General features: G+C 35.5%; 1 protein-coding gene across 1 annotated transcript in view; it reads left to right on the top strand.

The window, feature by feature from the left end:
* ADGRV1 (adhesion G protein-coupled receptor V1) overlaps window positions 1–18,703 on the top strand; it is a 503,044-nt gene that overhangs the window by 221,578 nt on the left and 262,763 nt on the right. The window contains exons 81-84 of the mRNA XM_081054450.1: window positions 223–472; window positions 1,012–1,151; window positions 3,065–3,225; window positions 10,461–10,561. Coding sequence (XP_080910576.1) covers window positions 223–472; window positions 1,012–1,151; window positions 3,065–3,225; window positions 10,461–10,561 — 652 coding nt within the window. The remainder of the gene's footprint in view (window positions 1–222; window positions 473–1,011; window positions 1,152–3,064; window positions 3,226–10,460; window positions 10,562–18,703) is intronic.

Genomic DNA, 18,703 nt, shown 5'->3' with positions numbered 1-18,703 from the left:
GAAAGTTCTGTGAAAAAATCATGACAACCATAAAAGAACTGAAAACACATTCTCTGTACTGCTCCTGGGTTGGTAGTGTCATGTTATACACAAAGAACAGAGCCCCAGTGTAATGCATTTTAACAAATGTAAGTGGATATATAGAACAAATACTATATATATACATATATATGTCTATAAAATGCATGCCGTTTTAGCAGATTCTTTGCTTTTCTGTTGTAGAAGCAAAACCATCCTTGACAGTTGCCCATATTTGTCAATATTGGCTCTTCACTGGTATCCTCAGCAAATCAATGGGCACAAGTTTGAAGGAAAGGAAGGTGATTATATTCGAGTTCCTGAGAGGTTATTGGATGTGCCAGATGCAGAAATAATTTCTGAGGAAAGTACATGTGAATTAGTCCAGTTTACAGAGTATAGCAGCCAGCAGTGGCTTATAAATGGAAACAATCTGCCTGCCCTGAAAAATAAGGTAATCTATCATTATGGAGAGTTATGGTTGGAATCTGATTTTTCTGTAACAGCCACACTCCTCAGAATGCATTTGCTTGATCAGATTTGTGGGAAGTGCTACACATGGTGAGCTAATTATGAAACATGTCCCATCTTTATGAAGTGTTGTAGAACGTTTTATCTCAAAAGCAGTTGGAAATATTTCCTTCTTGTTTTATTGAGTAAATTATATGTAAATGTAAGGAAAGAAAAAAAATACAGTTTTCACTAATATTATATTAGCTTATATACCCCTCTCGTGATGAAGTTTGACAATTATAGTCAGAGTCAATGTTGCCAGCTGAAGGCTGCTCAGTAATTGAAGTGGAGGTAAAATGTTTGCAATGGAAAACCAGTAATGTTGCCCTGCATTCATAAGGAAGCTACCTATTAATAGTGGCAGTAAATAGTGACTAATGCGACTAGGAAAAAATGAAACAAAGTTCAGAATAGGAGAGTTAGTCATGACATTAATTTGAAAAGATCATTAAATTCTTGGTTTTTAAATTGATATTATAGGTATTATCTTTGAGTGTGAAAGGTCACAGTTCACAACCGCTGACTGACAACAATGAGGTTCTCTACAGGATTTATGCTGCCAAGCCTAGAATTGTTCCCAAGACATCTCTGTGTCTCCTTTGGAATCAGGCTGCTGGAAGGTATGTATTCATAATGATTTAAAATCAAAATTTGGTCCTTCCCTGTTCTAGTACTATTGAGCCCATTTTTTTTTTTTCCTACTGAGCATCAATGGCTGGAGAATAACCTCTACAATACATAAGACAAAGTAGCATTGGAAATGTCTAGCATTGTTCAGATGGCAAATGTAGCCAAACAATTGAAATGTGTGTTTAACACAATATTTACTTCTTGATTATTAATGCTTTCATGGGACGTCACATGGGTTCTACTCAATTCTGGTACCCTTACTATGGTTATTGGTTCATTTATTGGGCAGGAAAGGGAATTCTTTTTACCCCTTCCATCTGGGCTTGTGGTTCTGGAGCTGATGCTCTGAGTTTAGAGGGATTCGCAGGGGATTTATCATTCTAGTCCACATATGGCTTGGAGTGCATTTTGGGTTTAAAGCCAAGCACAGGAATGGGATGATGAGAGTGAGTCTTTCTCTGAATCTCCTTGGCCTAAGGCCTCAAATCTCTGAGCACTTCTGTCACTCGGGGCTCAATCAATACTATAGGGTCAGGCAGTGCTGGCACAGAGGGTCTAGGCTCCAAACCAGTCGCTAAATGTAGTTTACTACTGACTTTCAGCCACATACACTAGATTTCTAAACAGGTTTAACAAGTTAGTCGGCTAACCAACCCACTTTTCTCTAAACACCAGAATTCTATTTAGTCTCTTTCTTTCCTTAGAAAAAATAATTATCAATTGAAATTCCTAATTGATGACAGATATTAAACCTAATACATAGATACTCTGTAATCCTCAATGTATAATTAATAATGAATGCTTCAAGCTTGAACCTGCAGTTGAGGTTAAGAAGTTTTATGTCCTTAGAAAAGGAAAGGAATCAAGAGACACTAAAGGGAAGAGATTCAACCAGTAGTCACTGAGGAATGCTCAGAAGGCTGGCATGTGATGCTATATTTGCTGGAATTGTGACAATATTTTTGTCCTGAATTAGCCAGACCTTAGACAAGGGAATATTTGAAAGAACCCTGGAAAACATTTATGTACTATTATAACTGGCTCCAAAATCCAGAAACGATGAGGAAGGAATTTTAGAAAAGCATATAAGTAATTTATGTGGCTCAAAAATACAAGGAATTGTGAAAAATAAGGAAGAGTGAACACTGCACATTATAATGGCTGTGTCAGTCATTTGGGATTTTTGAAACAGAGTGAAGACTGCTTTCTGTTGGAAACCTTGGGTTTGTGTACTTTAGGTTAGGTACTGTGTTTCCCCAAAAATAAGACCTAACTGGAAAATAAGCCCTAATGCGTCTTTTGGAGCAAAAATTAATATAAGACACTGTCTTATTTTCGGGAAAATACGGTACCTCCTGGGAGTGCCAAGCTACTGTATTTCCCCAAAAATAAGACCGGATCTTATATTAATTTTTGTTCCAAAAGACGCATTAGGGCTTAATGCGGTAGCACTGCTCTGTTGAGATGACCAGCTTCGGTATCAGAAGGCTTTTGCAGGTTTGCTTAGTATTTAGGCTGCTTCTTAAGGTGCTTGTGGGATCTGTTGTGTCACGTCTGGGACAAGATGTTCCCCTTTAGTGTTTCTTCTTGAAAATGTAGTCTGGCCACCGTAAATAAAGCTGCGGTGAACATTGGAGCACATACATCTTTACAGATAAATGTAACTTTACTGACCATTGTCACCCCAATAAACTTTAATTAAAAATAGATAGATAGATAGATAGATAGATAGATAGATAGATAGATAGATCGGAAAGAAAAGAAAAGAGAAAAGAAAATGTGGTCTGCTTAAGACTTGAGTCAACAACACTTAGTTCAGTAAGTTATTTTTTTCTTTGAAAGCCATTTCAATGCCTTAAGTATTGACGAAAGGGGAGTAGTGACAATTGTGTTTTTACTCTAGCTGGTTGTCTGACAGTCAGTTTTGCAAAGTGGTTGAGGACACTTCATATTACGTGGAATGTGCCTGTTCATACATGTCCGTGTATGCTGTCTACGCCCAGACTGACAACTTGTCTTCATACAACGAAGCCTTTTTTTCTTCTGGATTTATATGTATCTCAGGTCAGTTGCAATATTTTTGAGTCGATAATTTTAAATATTTATGAAAATGAAAGACTGGTTTCCCATAGTCATGTTATATATGCAAGATGCAATGTACTGCAATTCATCAGCACTAGGAGAAAATAAGCTTTCCCATTGTCTTATTAATTCATTCTATAGACATTTATGGAGAACCAACTTTGTACTGAGGGTATAGAAAAGAGCAAGACACAGTTTCTGACTCATAAAGAATATAAAATACAGTGTGGGGTAGAGGCTAGATAATAGAAAAGGATGTAAAACATAGTTCAGTCTTGTGATTTAGGGATCAGGTTATGCAGTAGAATGTCAGGATTGTGTGAGATAATATATACAAAGCAGTTTGTATTTTTATTTAAAAACAAACGAAAAAAACTACCCCTGTGGTTGATTTGTGTTCTACAACCTAGAATGCAACCTAAATATACTCAACCACTGTTAAAAAATTGTCTTTCACCTTCTACATCTAGGCCCTGTTTCTGGCGGGAATAGGAACTTGAATTGTGTTAATGTCTGTCAAACTCTTTACCTATAATTTAACTTTGAATAACTATAGTCATTCTCATTTGCTGTGTTGATTATATGGTTGGGAGTCTTAATAATTTATTTGTAATAATATCTTTCATAAGGATGACATAAGGATGACATTTCTTGCTTAATAGATTTTTCTAGGTCCACATAGTTCTAAAACCAGATGGAGACATGATATATTACTTTAATGTTAATGTGTTTATAGAAATCTGATAGACTGGTGAAATAAAGCCAAAAGGTAAAATGCTGAAATAATATCTACCTGTTATTTTCTGTATTTCCGTGGAGACATAAGTCCAAGTGCTGCTGTGATTCACAAAAATCCCTTGCTTGTTCTAAATGCCGAACATCAAAACAAAGAGTTTTAGAAATGAAAGACCGAATGTTATCTTGATTTTATAGAAGACTAGCTGGATTATATTTCCTGAAAGAATTGTTAATAAACATATTTTTTGCAACTCTCTCTAGCAAAGGCTTTATAGATTTGCCCATATGTTTGAGAATCAACACCTAAAATATCAGTACCTACTTTGATTACTTTTTATTTGAAGTCATATTTGAAATTATAGTTGACCCTTGAACAAAGCAGGGGTTAGGGGCACTGAGTCCCCCCCAACTCAGTCTAAAATCCATGTATCACTTTTGACTCTATAAAAATTTAACTATTAATAGCCTACTGTTGACAGGAGCTTTGACCGATAATTTAAACAACACGAATTTTGTATCTTATATGTGTTATATACCGTATTCTTACAATAACAGAAACTAGAGAAAAGAAAACGTTAAGAAAATTGTAGGGAAGAGAAAATGCATTTATAATGCTGTACTGTATTTATCAATACCATAAGTCTATGTTGTCTGTTTTAGGCTATGTTGTTGTTCTGCAAGTTTTTTCTGCTAAGTTGGTGCAAAAGTAATTACAGTTTAAAAGGTTAAAAATAATTTCAAAAACTGCAATTACTTTTGCACCAATATCATAATTGTTGATTGAAAAAAGTCTGCATGTAAGTGGACCCATGCAGTTCACACACTTATGTTGTTCAAGGGTCACCTGTATTGTTTTATTTTGTTTGTTTTGTTTTGTTTCTCTCTCTGTCCATGACATATTGTAATTTACATTGCCTATTCTGTAGATAAGAGACATAAAGTCTTGTCTTTGTGTCTGTTTCAGCTTCAGGGGAAGATGAATGTCCATCCCTCTGATGGGTCCCCAGGCACTAGAGAAGATAATTTTATATGTCTTACATGCACATTCTATAATTTAGGTCAGGCCACACTGAATATCCCTCTGAATTTGGAAGCAGTCTGACTAGCTTTTTTCAGGAAATGTGGTAACACACAATTAGACAGGAATTAAACCTTTTTATTTAAATCAGGATAGGTCACAGTGTATCTGTTCCAATTCTGGTTCACAGTTCTGGTTACTATACTAGAGCAGAACAAATGAAATGAAATGATCAGTGTATCAAATGAGCATACATACAGGCCAGAAAGGTTAGTAATCCTCATCTTAGAAAGATGAAAGATCAGGGTGACTTTTAAAATTGTAAACCAGTTTACCAAATTCCAAGAATTAAACTAAGGTTATCCCTAGAAGCTAAAAAGTTAGAAAGAGAAGAGAAGTAAAACATAACTGCGCACATTAGTGTAACATTATGGAATTCACCTCAAAGGTGACTTGATAGAAGTATAACTTTCAATAACTTGAGATGATAATGCTATAATTTTATAATTATTAAGGAACCTAAGCATAGTTTGAACTACATAATACTATTTGGAGAGTCATGTTAAAGAAGCTTACTCTTCCTCTTATAATTCGATTGATGGTGCACTATCAAAGATAGACTATTGGATTAGAATCATCCGGATTTGGACTCTGAATACAATCCCTATGGCCTTGTGATCTTAATGAGACCCTATAACATTCCGTGGCCCATTTCAATTTTACTGTCAATACGTGAACTATGTCATGTTTGATGTACTTGTAGGTGATTCTCCTATGTTTGGAATGTTTTTCAGCTGAGATTAGAGATGGACAGACCTTACATTTGTTTCATTGTTTTTTCTGTTTTGTTTTCTTACAATGCAGAAGTACTTTAACACATTAGTCAAACTAAATCTTCCCTTTTTAAGTAGCTAATGGTTTTATTTACTTCATAGATTACTTAGTGATAAATGCCAACACAATGCCAATTTTACAGTAACAGGAAGTAATTGTCTATAAATTGCTAAATAACAAGATTTACAGGATAAGTAAATACAATCCAAAGTCCTTTGAAGCATGCTTTATTATTTTGTTCAAGGCTTATTAAACTGTAAGCATATTCTACTTGTGCCTTTTCTGTTTTACAAGCCGAGATTCTGATACGTTGTTGTTGTTTTTTTCCCAGAGAAAACTTTATAACTACCAGATGCTGCCTACTCATTTCAAATTATTTGTAAAAATAAGAGCTGTTTTCTAAAATTTTGTGTCAAATTTTCCCCAAAATGTCAAGTTTATGTTCACTGTAATCATTGTCCTAAGAGATCCATTCAATTATAGGGGGAGGGTATATTGAAACAGCTTCATTCTGTCAAATGGAGAGTTCTTTTTAAGAAAAATAAAAAAACAAATGTTTTTTTTAAGTTTTTTTTAAGTTTTTTTAAGTTTTAAAACTTTTTTAAGTTTTGAAGGGTAACTGCAGGTGATGTCAGAGAGTTTAATTTTAATTCTGACGGCATAAAATGTTGGATTTCTCCGGCTAGGTACATATTGGTATATCATTTAGGATGAACTGGGCTGCAAGTAACAGAAGGCACCTCAAATATCTTAAATACACACATTTAGGGCCAGGGTTGATTAACTCAGCACCTCAGTGACATCATCAGGAGCCCAGCCTTTTCTCACTGTTCTGTTTTGCTCTCCTCAAAGATTTTATTTTGTCAGCCTTGCCCCTACATGGTCTTGAGCTGGCTGCACACACAACGTCTAGACTTGCCAAGGGAAAAGCACTTATTTGCTTCCTGTTTTAAGAGCAATGAAAACTTGCCTGAAAACCATCCAGTATGTTTTCCCACACATCTCTCTCTCCAGAACTGAATTCCATGACCTTTCATAAACCAGTATCTGTCTAGGAGGCGATACAGATAGAAATATAGAGACACAAGCAGTGGGAGAGCAGTAAGTAACTGTCTTTTAGAGCATTGTGTCTCTATTATTCAACACAGCCTCTGACACAGAGTAGTTTTTCAGTAGCTATTTGTTAAATTCATATGTAAAGGAATCTCCAGTGTTGACAACATCCTCCAGTAGTGACATATACTTGTGGTTGTGTCGGTTACGTTCAGACCTTCAAGTCCCAAACTGTCTCATGTTAGCCTTTTTTATAAAAATTCTTCTGATTTTTTCTTGCTTTCACTCAGGACACTGCAGTGACTATTTCTGTGGTGCCCATAATGTTCTGCTCTGTCCAGTGTCGCAGCCACTAGCCACATCTTATTGAACCTGTGAAATATGGCTGGTATGGTCGAGGAGCCAAATTTTTCGTTCTGTTTAAATTTTTAAATAGAAGTTAAATTTCAAGTGGCTGTTGTATTGAACTTTACAGGTTTCAATCATACCCTGATTATCTGGCAGCTGATCTCCTGGCAGCTTCATCATTTTGGAATACATCCTTTCCCCCTAATACAGAGAACTTGTGTATTCTCAGGTGTTTCATATTGAGTTTTGTTCAACCTAGAAAACTTTTCAGGCTTGACGAACTTGTGTTCCTGTCCTTAACTTATTAGCAGCAGTAATCAGGAGGCATCGTGCTGTTGAAAGAGTTGCAGGAATAGGGGAATCGATAGAGATGAGCAAGAAAAAGTAGAAAAAGTGACAATTACAGCTAACCTTAGGTGGGAAAATAGAAAACAACTAAGCTAACAAGCTAATGACTGATTTAATAATGGAGTGATCTTTGGTTTTGTTTAGATTTATCTGTAGAGAAGACAGATTAGATAGGTAGGTAGGTAGATAGGTAGATAGCGAGGTATAGACAATTTATAAATATTTTAAAGAAATTTTCATGGAAAAAATACTAATATTTGGCTTGTAGAAAGATAAACTTCAGTTATTTGGAAAGTATATTCCATTCTCAAGGGATGCCAAAAAAAATAGAGATGTTTACTGGATGTGCATAGTTATTTACAAATAATACATATGCTAATTTACATGCAAACATTCAAATATTGCATGCATAGATAAGAGGACCTTGGTCCAGTTTGATAAGAGCAAAATAATCGATTCATTCTTTAGAGTTTTTCTTATTGAAATCAAAGATTATCAATGCTATCATTTTATTAAGGGTAATTTATTTTCCTTTTCACTTCCAAATCACATAGAAAAGTCATTTGTGTTGTGTTCTTTGCCAACTGAGTCTGTAAACTACATGTTGCTGGGAAAAAAAAGTAAAGGAAAATTATTCAATTAGCCAAAAAAATCAATTTTTAAAAAACTGTTTAGAGTAGACCTTTAGGTAATACCTGAAATTATTATACTTTGTTTTTAATCTATTTATAGTAATAACATTTTTTTTATCCTGTTATTTACTTATTAAGGGAATTTAAACCAAAACATTGTTACATTTAAAACATAATAACTGACTTGTAATGTTAAATTATATATGCTAAATATAGCTGTTTAATATTAGATAAGAAAATAAAAGATAAATCCTTAGCATATAGTACTTTAGAAACTTGGTAACTGAAGTATTTACTTCTTTAAATTCAGTATATCTCCCAAGGCCAGTTGAGGCGAGGGCACACCCTGCTTGAGCATCTGGGTAACTGTCAGACAGTTATAGGTTGTCGAATCTAGCCCATTTTCCTGCCACTGGCTTTGAATCCTGGACTGCCACCAGGTGTCACACTAGCATTTTGGTTGAAACTTAATATATTTAAATAAATATTCCTGAGCTAGTTAAGTGTAACTGTACTAAATTTATGTATGAAATCGGAGTGTACTGGAATATTACCAAGTTAAGGGAGAAAGCTATGACTAAAACAGTTGGCTCATGCACATTTCTCCTTTGCCCAGCACTAAACACCCTCGCTCGACACTGTTACCATCTCCCACAGTAAACTTACAGTAAAGCATATATTTGTTATCATGTAACCTACAATGAAAAAAAGAAACTTGCAACACACACACACACACGCACACTCACTCACACACTCTTAAACCTTGAGTTTAATCAATCTGATCATCATAGGAAATTCAAAGTGTACATTAGTGATTTTGAAGCATCAGCTTCAATAGTTTATAGACTACCTAAGTAAAGGTGCAAAATCAGACATGACTCGGCAGTTTCTGGATACTCTATGTACCTGTGAGGTGGATTTTGGAAGCAGCCATGGGATCTCCACACCTGTCCCAGAATACCCCAAGGCAGCCTTCCTAAAAATGAATTACTCCAGGTATCTTGCCAAATTTCTAGGTCAAAGCCTTAACTAGCTCAGAGTCTTACTTCCTATATGGAAGTTTGTCTATCCTATTAAAATCTGAATCTATCGAAAGCTTTGGCAAAATGAGTTATGAGAGACATTTCTGTGCTGAAAAGTAGACCCCATGTGGGCATTTTGCAGATGCCCAGTCCACTTGTGCCAACAGGTGAGATACATTAAAAGCTTGTTCCATAGCTTCAGAGAAGAAGATGAGAAAACAAAATGTTAAATAAATGCAGTGTCTCCTGTTTGTCAAGGAGGCATTGATAAATGAGGTCATGCATGCAAAGTACAGTGTGAAGCAGCACACACACTGTTACGTTTCAATAAACTGTAGACAAAATAACCCTACTAAGGATGACAGTGGAGTAAAAGACTTCTGTGAAAAAGTTACTATATGCTGCATATTTAAATTTTAAAAGACAGGACATATTTTTGAAATATGTATACACTCTGCATTTAAAACCTGGCATTAAAAGAAATTCATAGTAATTGCAAGATAAAAGATTTGTGGGTTAGTGCTGAGGTTCTAATCATCCCCTTGATGTATTATAAATATGTGAATTCAAGTAGATTTAAAGAAAATAAGAATAATTTTGTTCACTCCACTTACAAATGCAGATGTTTAAGTTAAAAGTCATCTCAGGGAAAGAACACATTTTGTTCCTGGTTTTAGCAGTAGCATAGGTTGGTTTTAAAATTCATAATCACCACTATTGTAATTACATAACTATTCTTAGTAGATAAAAAGGGATAATTAAGGAACCTGAGTTTTGGTAGTACCATTTACAATTTCTTACCTGAAAAATCATATTCAGCTCCCTAAATATATCCATTTAGCCAAGCCACCTGGTCTTAGAAAATTAGATTGAAATATGATTCTTTTCATAAACAGTAAAACATGTCTAATGGAAATATAGAACACCAAATGCTTAATGAAATTATTAATCTGCTTAATTTGTGATTTATTTTTAGCAGAGAAATGAACATGTGGATATGTGAAAATTAAAGTTACCCTTTGGGTTTAACTGATTAAGTGTGAAGGTTTTATATGTCATGCAAAATGGAGTAGATTAAAATTGCAACAAAATCGTTCCCAGAGACACTGTGCTATGCAGTATAGACAAGCTACAGACTTTATGTGCTTGACTGTCCCCAAAGCTTTTCACTGTGCTACTATTCATGGACTGTAAAACCACATGCAGACTTTTTTTTTCCTGCAGGTCTCTGCCTGGCTGTTCTTTCCCATATCTTCTGTGCCAGGTATTCCATGTTTGCAGCTAAACTTCTGACTCACATGATGGCAGCCAGCTTAGCTACACAGGTAGGAGAGCCCTGCAATTTCCGATTTTCATGAGATGTTCATCTTTCTTCTATGATCCTTGAACTGAATGTATAAGTTTAATTTCAAATTAGTCTAAATAAGCTCACTTAGTTTTGTAGTAGACTAGGATGGGGGGAAGGAGAGCGGTAAAGGGAAATGAGAGTGTCAGGACTCAAAACTATATTTTGTGAACTTTCTACAGAGAAGTACTTTAATAGTATCACAAGAGAATAGCTGCTTCTATTACAAAGCATTGTATTATCAACTTATCTATGCTAAATATATTATTAATGAGTCTATATGTTAAAATTAGCACATTTTATTTACTTTGTTGAGTAAAATATACTCTTACAAATTATTTATATGGAGGGCATTAAGATGATATATACTTAAAATCTAGATAATATATTTTGCTTCATTTAATATCACAGAATACAGTTTGGCAGAATGTTCTTTTTTAAAAAAATTGCAGGTGTGTATGGCAGAAGAAACAGTGTGAAAAACATTGAGTCATCATTCATTAGAATGCAGTTTAACACATACAATTTAAAGCCCAAACAGCAGATGAAAAGATTAAATGCCTTTTCTGTCCATGAGTTACTACTCACAGTCTAGAACAGTAGGTATTCATGTAAATAACTATAATTTAGTGTGGTAAGTGTAAACATAGACAATTTGGAAACTACTCTGTGAATATAGATGATTAATTCATTTTCCTGTGAAGATCATGGAAGTCTTCCTAGAGGAGGTGATATTTCACCTCAAATGAAGTTCGCACAGTTTGTCGATAAGAGGAAAGATGGGCATAGATGTTTGTAAAAGCAAAGGGGAAAACACATAATCACTTCTACTTTAACTCTGTAATTGCGGATCCAGACAGTAAGAACGTATGTGCTGCTTCACACTATATAATGTTGTTATTGAGAGAACTGTGTAATATTATTTTATAAAATAAAATATCCTCTTTTCTGGGTGAGTGGGGACACTTTTGGAGTGCAGAAAACGCTGGTTTTGAGTACTGGTTATATGCATGTGTTCAATTTAGGTAAATTTATTGTTTTTGTACACTTAGAATTTCCACATTGTATTTTAGAATGTAATGGCATTTTATTGAACTCCAAACAGAACTTTAAAAAAAATAATACTAGTGAAGGAGCTGAAATATATATAATGGAAAATTATCTGGGACATTGGACTTCTGTTGACTTCTTTTGTCCCAGGAGTGAAAATGACATGTATAAATTTCATAACCGTATTTTTTTAAGAACAATTAAGTGCTGGATTCCAAGCAGAGGATCCCAGATTACTTGTTTTTTTAGTACCTATGAACTATGGGGAGGGAGGTAACAGCTGTTACCAATGGGGGCTTACACTGAATTTGACAAGTCTATTTATATTGCCGCGGTAACTATCTTAGCTGTCTGATCTTGCCTTCTTGTGTGTAAAATCTTAGAAAACCCGCCTTCTGTAATTAGAGCTTACTTGGCTGTTTTCAACACCCACGCTGGTGATTTTTTGGCAGCCGAATTTGTATAAGTCTTAATCATAGAACCATAGAATTACAGACAACTCTTCAGTGTCCTAGCGGACAAATTTGTTCATGTCTAGGGATGTGAAAGAAAGACTCAGGATTTGTACATTGGGACATTACTTTCTGATTCACATTAATTTTGGAGAAAATGGTTAGTCACATCCAAGTTTTTCAGTATATTTTTAAAATAGATGAAGCAGTGTGGCATGAAAAGGCCTATAATGTATAACTTGTGACGTGAATTAAATTAAAAATCATCTCCATAGTTTCTTTTTGGCAGGACGAATTCATGTATTGTTGATAGAAAATACTGTTTCCTCAAACCAGTTTACCTGTGTACTTTGATTTTTTAGATACTCTCTAAATTCAAGGGAATAATTGTCGCCCTTAAAACCTTTTAGCAAAGGTTTTAAAAAATCCTTAGACTTTCCAAAAAATGATATGAAGAGCTGACTGCAGGAACTTGGGCCCACCCTTTCTGAATTTTAAAATCACGTTTACATCTCCAGGTGCAGCATCTTGCCAGCCGGGGGTATTCCAGTTGCAACCGCGGATCTCTCATTTGGGATCCTCTATCAGTGCTCTGTTGACATCCTTCGATTTTTAAGTTTCCTCTAGAGAAGTCCTCAAAAATAGAGGTTTGGCTTGTGGTTCTTTGGCTGCGAGAGTAAAACTCCTCTAGCTGACCTTAGAGTGTTTGAATTGTGAATACCCTGCAGACAGGTCTGCCAAGACCATTGGGTTTCAAATCTTTATTGCTGACCTAGGACTAAGTTGAATGGCTTTTGTGGGAAAGGAAAGAATGGAAATGTGATAGTATCTGACTTCCTTCAGAGCAGTAGTGAGGCAGTCAGAAGTCAGGAAAATGTGCTCCTCAGGCTCTTTTTCTCTACTTTTACAAAAGTGCATATAATACAAATATCCATAATTTATTACAAAATTTACACACACACACACAAATGGAGGAAGATAGATAAGAATCTAAAGATAATTCCTGCTATAAAATTAAAAAGTTTCGCTGTAATCTGGTTTATTCTTTCAGCATCTTTGAGAATCATTGACCATAAATACCAGCAGGTGGCAGTAGAAGATTTTTCTTTTTGCAAAACCGGTTTCAGTCTCTAGCAAAGATGGAGTTACAAAATTTGAGATGTTTTCACGATACTTCTTTCACTGGGCTAGAGAACATTCATCTGCAACACAGATACTATACATTTGTGAGTTTCTACCTTTCTCTTTTTATCCCTTTTGTTCAGAATTGAACGAATGAGTCGGTAAGGCTCTGTAAGAAAGCTTGTACGTCACTGACTTGGGATGTATGTTTCTATCATTTATAGTTAAATTCAGGGACATAAAATTATTTTCATTATATTTATGCTGTCATAAGCTGTAAGAAGTGTGCTATTATAGAAAAATTGGTTTATTGAAATGTCACAGAAGTTTGAGATAACATCTATATTTTCAGTATTGTTTATTTAAAAAGTATGACTCTTTCTTCAGTCCCCAGTTAATATTTCTCACTTATCTGAAAAAAAAAAAAGATTAAATAGCAAGAAATTGTGAGACCATTCACTTCAAGTACGAAGTGAAAAACAGCAAACAAATTTTTATGGCATTGGCTGATGTTTCTCGGAAAAACATCTAATTATATCTTTGGAATTTTTATCTTAGAATCACATTGCCAACCCATGTGTGCCTGATAAGATTGGTAAACAACTAGGACAAAGGACAAGTTTACAGTTCAGGGTTCTCAGTTCTGGGGGTTCTGTCAGGAAAAGCAATTCTCCAAATCTAAAAAAAGAACCACAGTTTCCTCATTGAAAACATAATGATAAGGTAGAATTGCATTTACTCTGATTAATCAATTTAACCAGAGAGGAATATTTGTTTTGTTTTTCCCTCTGTTCTTTGTTTGTATAGCTTATGCACATTTTCTGAAACTGACAAGTAAATTTGTCTAGAAAAAAGTATATAAAATTATTAAATTTACCAATCAACCTGTACATTATCTGAATTCAGATGACACTGAATATCTGAGAATTTGAAATACTTAAATGTAAATTTTTGGTAGCCAGTGAATGTGCAGGAGTTCAGCTACATAGGCCTTCTCTTCAAGAAGGGACAGGGAATTGCCTTAAAATTCAGAGAGTTGTTTTCTGGAATGTAGCAAAAGTTGGGCTATTGGTGCCTTGTCCAGTTTCCACATTCTGCAATATTTTGGGATGTCATTTTGCAATGTCATTTTGTTTCCCAGGTAGAATCTTGCTCAGATACTCCTGCCAATAGAGTCTGCTTTAATCGGCAGGTTATGTCATTCTAGCTTTGAATATCTAGCATCTTTGAGACTCTGAGACTCATTGATAGCATGTGACTGAAGCCAGAAACCATGTGTGACCTCCCAAATCCTGGCTCCTTCTGCTTCTGCAGGGCCTGGTCTCCCACTTCAACTTGCATTGCTTTGTTGAGATTGCCAACTCAGGAAAGTCATAGTGTGTCTAGGGTCAGAAAACATGTACCTAATAGCATATTTTTATGGATTGAAGCAGAGTAAGATAGAAATTACAAAGTGTTCATTAATCAGAGCAGACCTGTCATTAGTTGGAAGTGTTGGTAAATCACTTTTTAACCAGTGTCCTTTAGTTTTTAAGAGTTTAAATACAAGGACCAAAATTGGATCTTGCTTTGAAGATTAGGAACTTGAACAGCACAAAGGGTCATTTATTCAGTAGAACATTTATGATTCTATGTTAGTGCAGATGTAAATGGATTAGGAAAGTATTTCCTAAAGTCCTAGGTAGGCCTCTTGTTAAGATTCAGATACTGAATCAGTGAGTCTAGAGTGGGTTTCCGGATCTTGGAGTAGGTTCACTGTATTATGACTCAAGCATGTCTCTGGTTGTTGTTGCTGCCACTGCTGCTGATGCTGTTGTTATTATTACTAAACTCACACTGTCGACCTTACTATAAAATGTTATTTAAGAAATTACATCAAATAAATTTTTACTTTCATTTAAGGTGGCATTGCCTTTGAAAGTACTTATGTTTATCTTTCCTTCTGGAAGAAAAAACTTCTGTTGCTATTTCCTTCTGGTCCACCCCCACCACCCCACCCACCCCGCACCGCTGGGTTACTAAGAAAAGGAAAGGTCTTTAGACAAGTGAATTGATGTACAACTCAGAATACACACTAGGCCTTTATTTTGGTCTTACAGCATTTCACACGTTGCAGAACTTCTCAGTGTTGTTTTTGGACATAAAATAAACCACCAAATAGAAAGATTAACCAGCCCCCTACCTTCAAATTCTTTCTTTCTTATAAAGTGCTGAATGCGTCACTTATAATGATATTAGTTATGTAAGGCTTTTATCTTTTTGTACAAAAAAAATTCTGAGGTGTTTAATTGTATCTTTTCTTCATCAAGAGATTAATTTGGTGAATAGGAGTAAAGAACATTGTGCACACAGATATAAATATGTATACATTTAAGTCGAACTTTATGAAACTATTTGAGTCTTAATTTAGCTATGCTCATCAGTGTGGCCAAAATATTTCTGTGAATGCCCATTCAAACATCTGATAGTGAAATGAAACCCAGAAACATTAAACAAGCCCTACTTACCCCAGGTGAGGTTCATCACTTACCCATGAACTGGATTGCTTTTACCTCATCAACCATATGCACAGTTTTGAGATTATGCACTGTGAAATACCAAGCAAGATACGCACGGATGAAGTATGCAAATCATAGTCTAAAACCGTAACCTCTTGCTAAGAACCAAGTGTTCTGTAACTTGAAGAAGACCTCTGTTTCTCTATTATACTGTGTAGTACTACGTGAGCTTTGGATGGGGGCTTCGTCAGCTTGAAAAATCTCCATGGAACTGTTAGAAGCTGAGCTGGTTGCTGAAGGATGTGTAAGATTTGAAAACTTGGAATGTGACACATTCTGGGCAGTGAAAAGAAGAATAAAAGTATGGAGGGCATATTGGACCTGGAGAGTTCCACTTCTATAAGGCCTGCACATGTGCATAGAGACATAGGTAAGGTGACTCTAGGTGGGCCAGTTACTTATTGTCTGAAGACCTTAGGGAATCACCAATGGAGTTAGCTCAAAAAGGCACAATATAAAAAGAGTGTTTTTAAAAGTTAACTTGGCCTTTAGGGATTAAATGAAAAATGGGTTAAAGTAGATTAGAGGCTGGAATTAGGGGTATCAGTTTAGAGAGGCAGGGTGGTCAGCTTTTATTACCACCTGGTTAAGGTGGGTGGTGAGCTTGGACAAGAATGGGGCAATGAGAATTCAAAGGAAGGAATAAGAACTAATAAAAACACACTGTGTTGCTTTATGAAAGTTTTGCAGTTTCACTTCTCTCTTCAAATCAATAAAAAGACCATATTATAAATTATATTTTATTTAATGAACAGCAGTGTAATAGTTACTAAGCATTATATGAGGTAGGTACTAATATTATTCCTATTTGACAGATGAGGAAATTGAGGCACAGAGAGTTGAAGTTACTTGCCCTTGGTCACATAGTGGTCAGTGACAGAGCTGGTTTGGAACACAAGCAGCCAGGCTCCAGTCCTTGCCTTAAACTACAGTGCTATACTGCCGCATAAATCAGGAATGAAGGAGATTTCCTCTGTCACCAAAGCAGGTAGACGATTTTAAGGTGACTGTGAACCCTGAGGTTTCGTTTGACTTAAATAGAAAAGGCTGAAAATTTTAATAGGTGGAGAGAGAGAGATGTGCAATTTGGGGCATCAGGGGTTTAAAGTTTCTATAGCACATTTAAGCTAGTGATTTAGATGTTAGCTATAGAAAGGTAAAGTTCTTGACACTGTAAAGTATCAAGGTTATTTGTAAAGTATGTAAGGTTCTTTGAGACAGGTTGTGTAGAGAACCTGTGATTCTAGAATACTCGTAGCTAGTGTCATTAGGGTCTTGCTTTCTGGCACTGAACTAAGTGGTTTCCACATATTGCCTCATTTGCTTCGTGTAACAGCACATGACATGGGTACTGTTATCATTCCTATTTTGCAGATGGAAAAAATTGGACTAAGGGAAGTCTGGTTACCCGCCCTAACTTTCATAGATAGAACGTTGCGGCCAGAAGAAGGATTTGAACCCAAGTCTGTTCTGGCTCCCAAACCTGTGTTTAAAACACTATGCTGTGTGGAATGAGGATCATTAAAGGCAGATAAATAAAGCATGATTAAACTTTCTGAGGCCCAGGAAGGAAAAAAGATTTCAAATAGAAGGATTGAGATTCAGTGAGAGATTAGTCCTTCTATTTGGCGAGAACAAGGTCACTGGAAACCTTCAAAGGAGATGATGAAAGTTACACATATGCAAAAAAGGTTAAGGAGTAAATGGATACGAGAAAATGGAAGAAGGTGCTTTAGATCACACCTGAGAAAAGTTTGGCAGTGGAAGAAAGGGGAAGTGGGGGAACAGGAGGAGGAAACGACTCTAGGGCTTCTGATCATAAAAGCTTGCTGAAGGGAAGCTGGACCCTGGACTACCACCCACCACCCACCAAAGGGGCGGGTCTCTCATCTCCCGCCCCACTACCCTCCAGTGGTATTTTTCTTTTCTTGAAAGAGAACTTTCTATAGAAGTTTGATGAAAGGGTAATAGGAATTAGTAAATTTCTCTTTGGTCCATGCTATTATTTTTGTTTTTGGATTGCTTTGAAATTGTTTATGCATAAGGCAAGTGACACCCTGCTAATGTGTCTAACCTACTCATGTTACATGTAGGAGAAGATTAGAGCTCTAGTTTGAGTTTTTTCCCCCCCGTTTCTTGAATCTAAATTTCTCTGATGCCCTTATACTTTTGGAATTATTGCTATTGAATATCATGTGAACGTGTAATCAATCATGAAGTAAATTTGTAACTAGCGATTATTAAATAATTTTATAATATTTTCTACAACCAAAACTATTAATATTACTCATATGCTGTTCACAATTATGTGTTTTAAGGGATTAAGACAATGGTATTCAAAATGGAGTGAAACGAGTATCAATCGAGGTATGGAATTTCAGAAGAAATAATGTATTTTATTTTTGCTTTCTTCTTAAGTATACATTTTTTAATATATCAAATGTTTCACTCTTAAAGTCTTTTAATATTAATAATAAAAGCCAGCATTTTTTTTTTTTTTGCAAGCTTTCAAACTTCAGCTCAACTATATACTGACTGTTCTCACTAAACTGAAAATAAGTGGATGCTGAAGATACAAAAATAGTATCATGGTCACACTACTGGGAAATTCAAACTTTCCCAAGTGCTGAAGTAGCAAAGCAACAGAAAGAGTGAGTAATATTCTGAATGAGGCTACAGTGACATTATCATGTTTGCAACATGGCTTTGTTACTAGGAAAATCTGTGAGGCAAACCCAGACTTTACCAGAAAATACCAGTTTGGAATCTTTTATTACAACCTCAGAAACATAAACTATCCTTGACTTTTTAAAGACTTCTTTTGATGTCCCTAACTAGGGAAAATCAGCGTCTGAGAAACATTGTTTTTATGAATATTTAATGACAGTTCTAAAGAACCGTACATAACAAATGTAGACTGTAGGGGGAAGAGTCCCAGTT

This window comes from Rhinolophus hipposideros (assembly GCF_964194185.1).
Source record: "Rhinolophus hipposideros genome assembly, chromosome: 7".
NCBI lineage: Eukaryota > Metazoa > Chordata > Mammalia > Chiroptera > Rhinolophidae > Rhinolophus > Rhinolophus hipposideros.
Note: the sequence above shows the minus strand (reverse complement) of the source record. Positions and strands in the feature narration are given on the sequence as shown.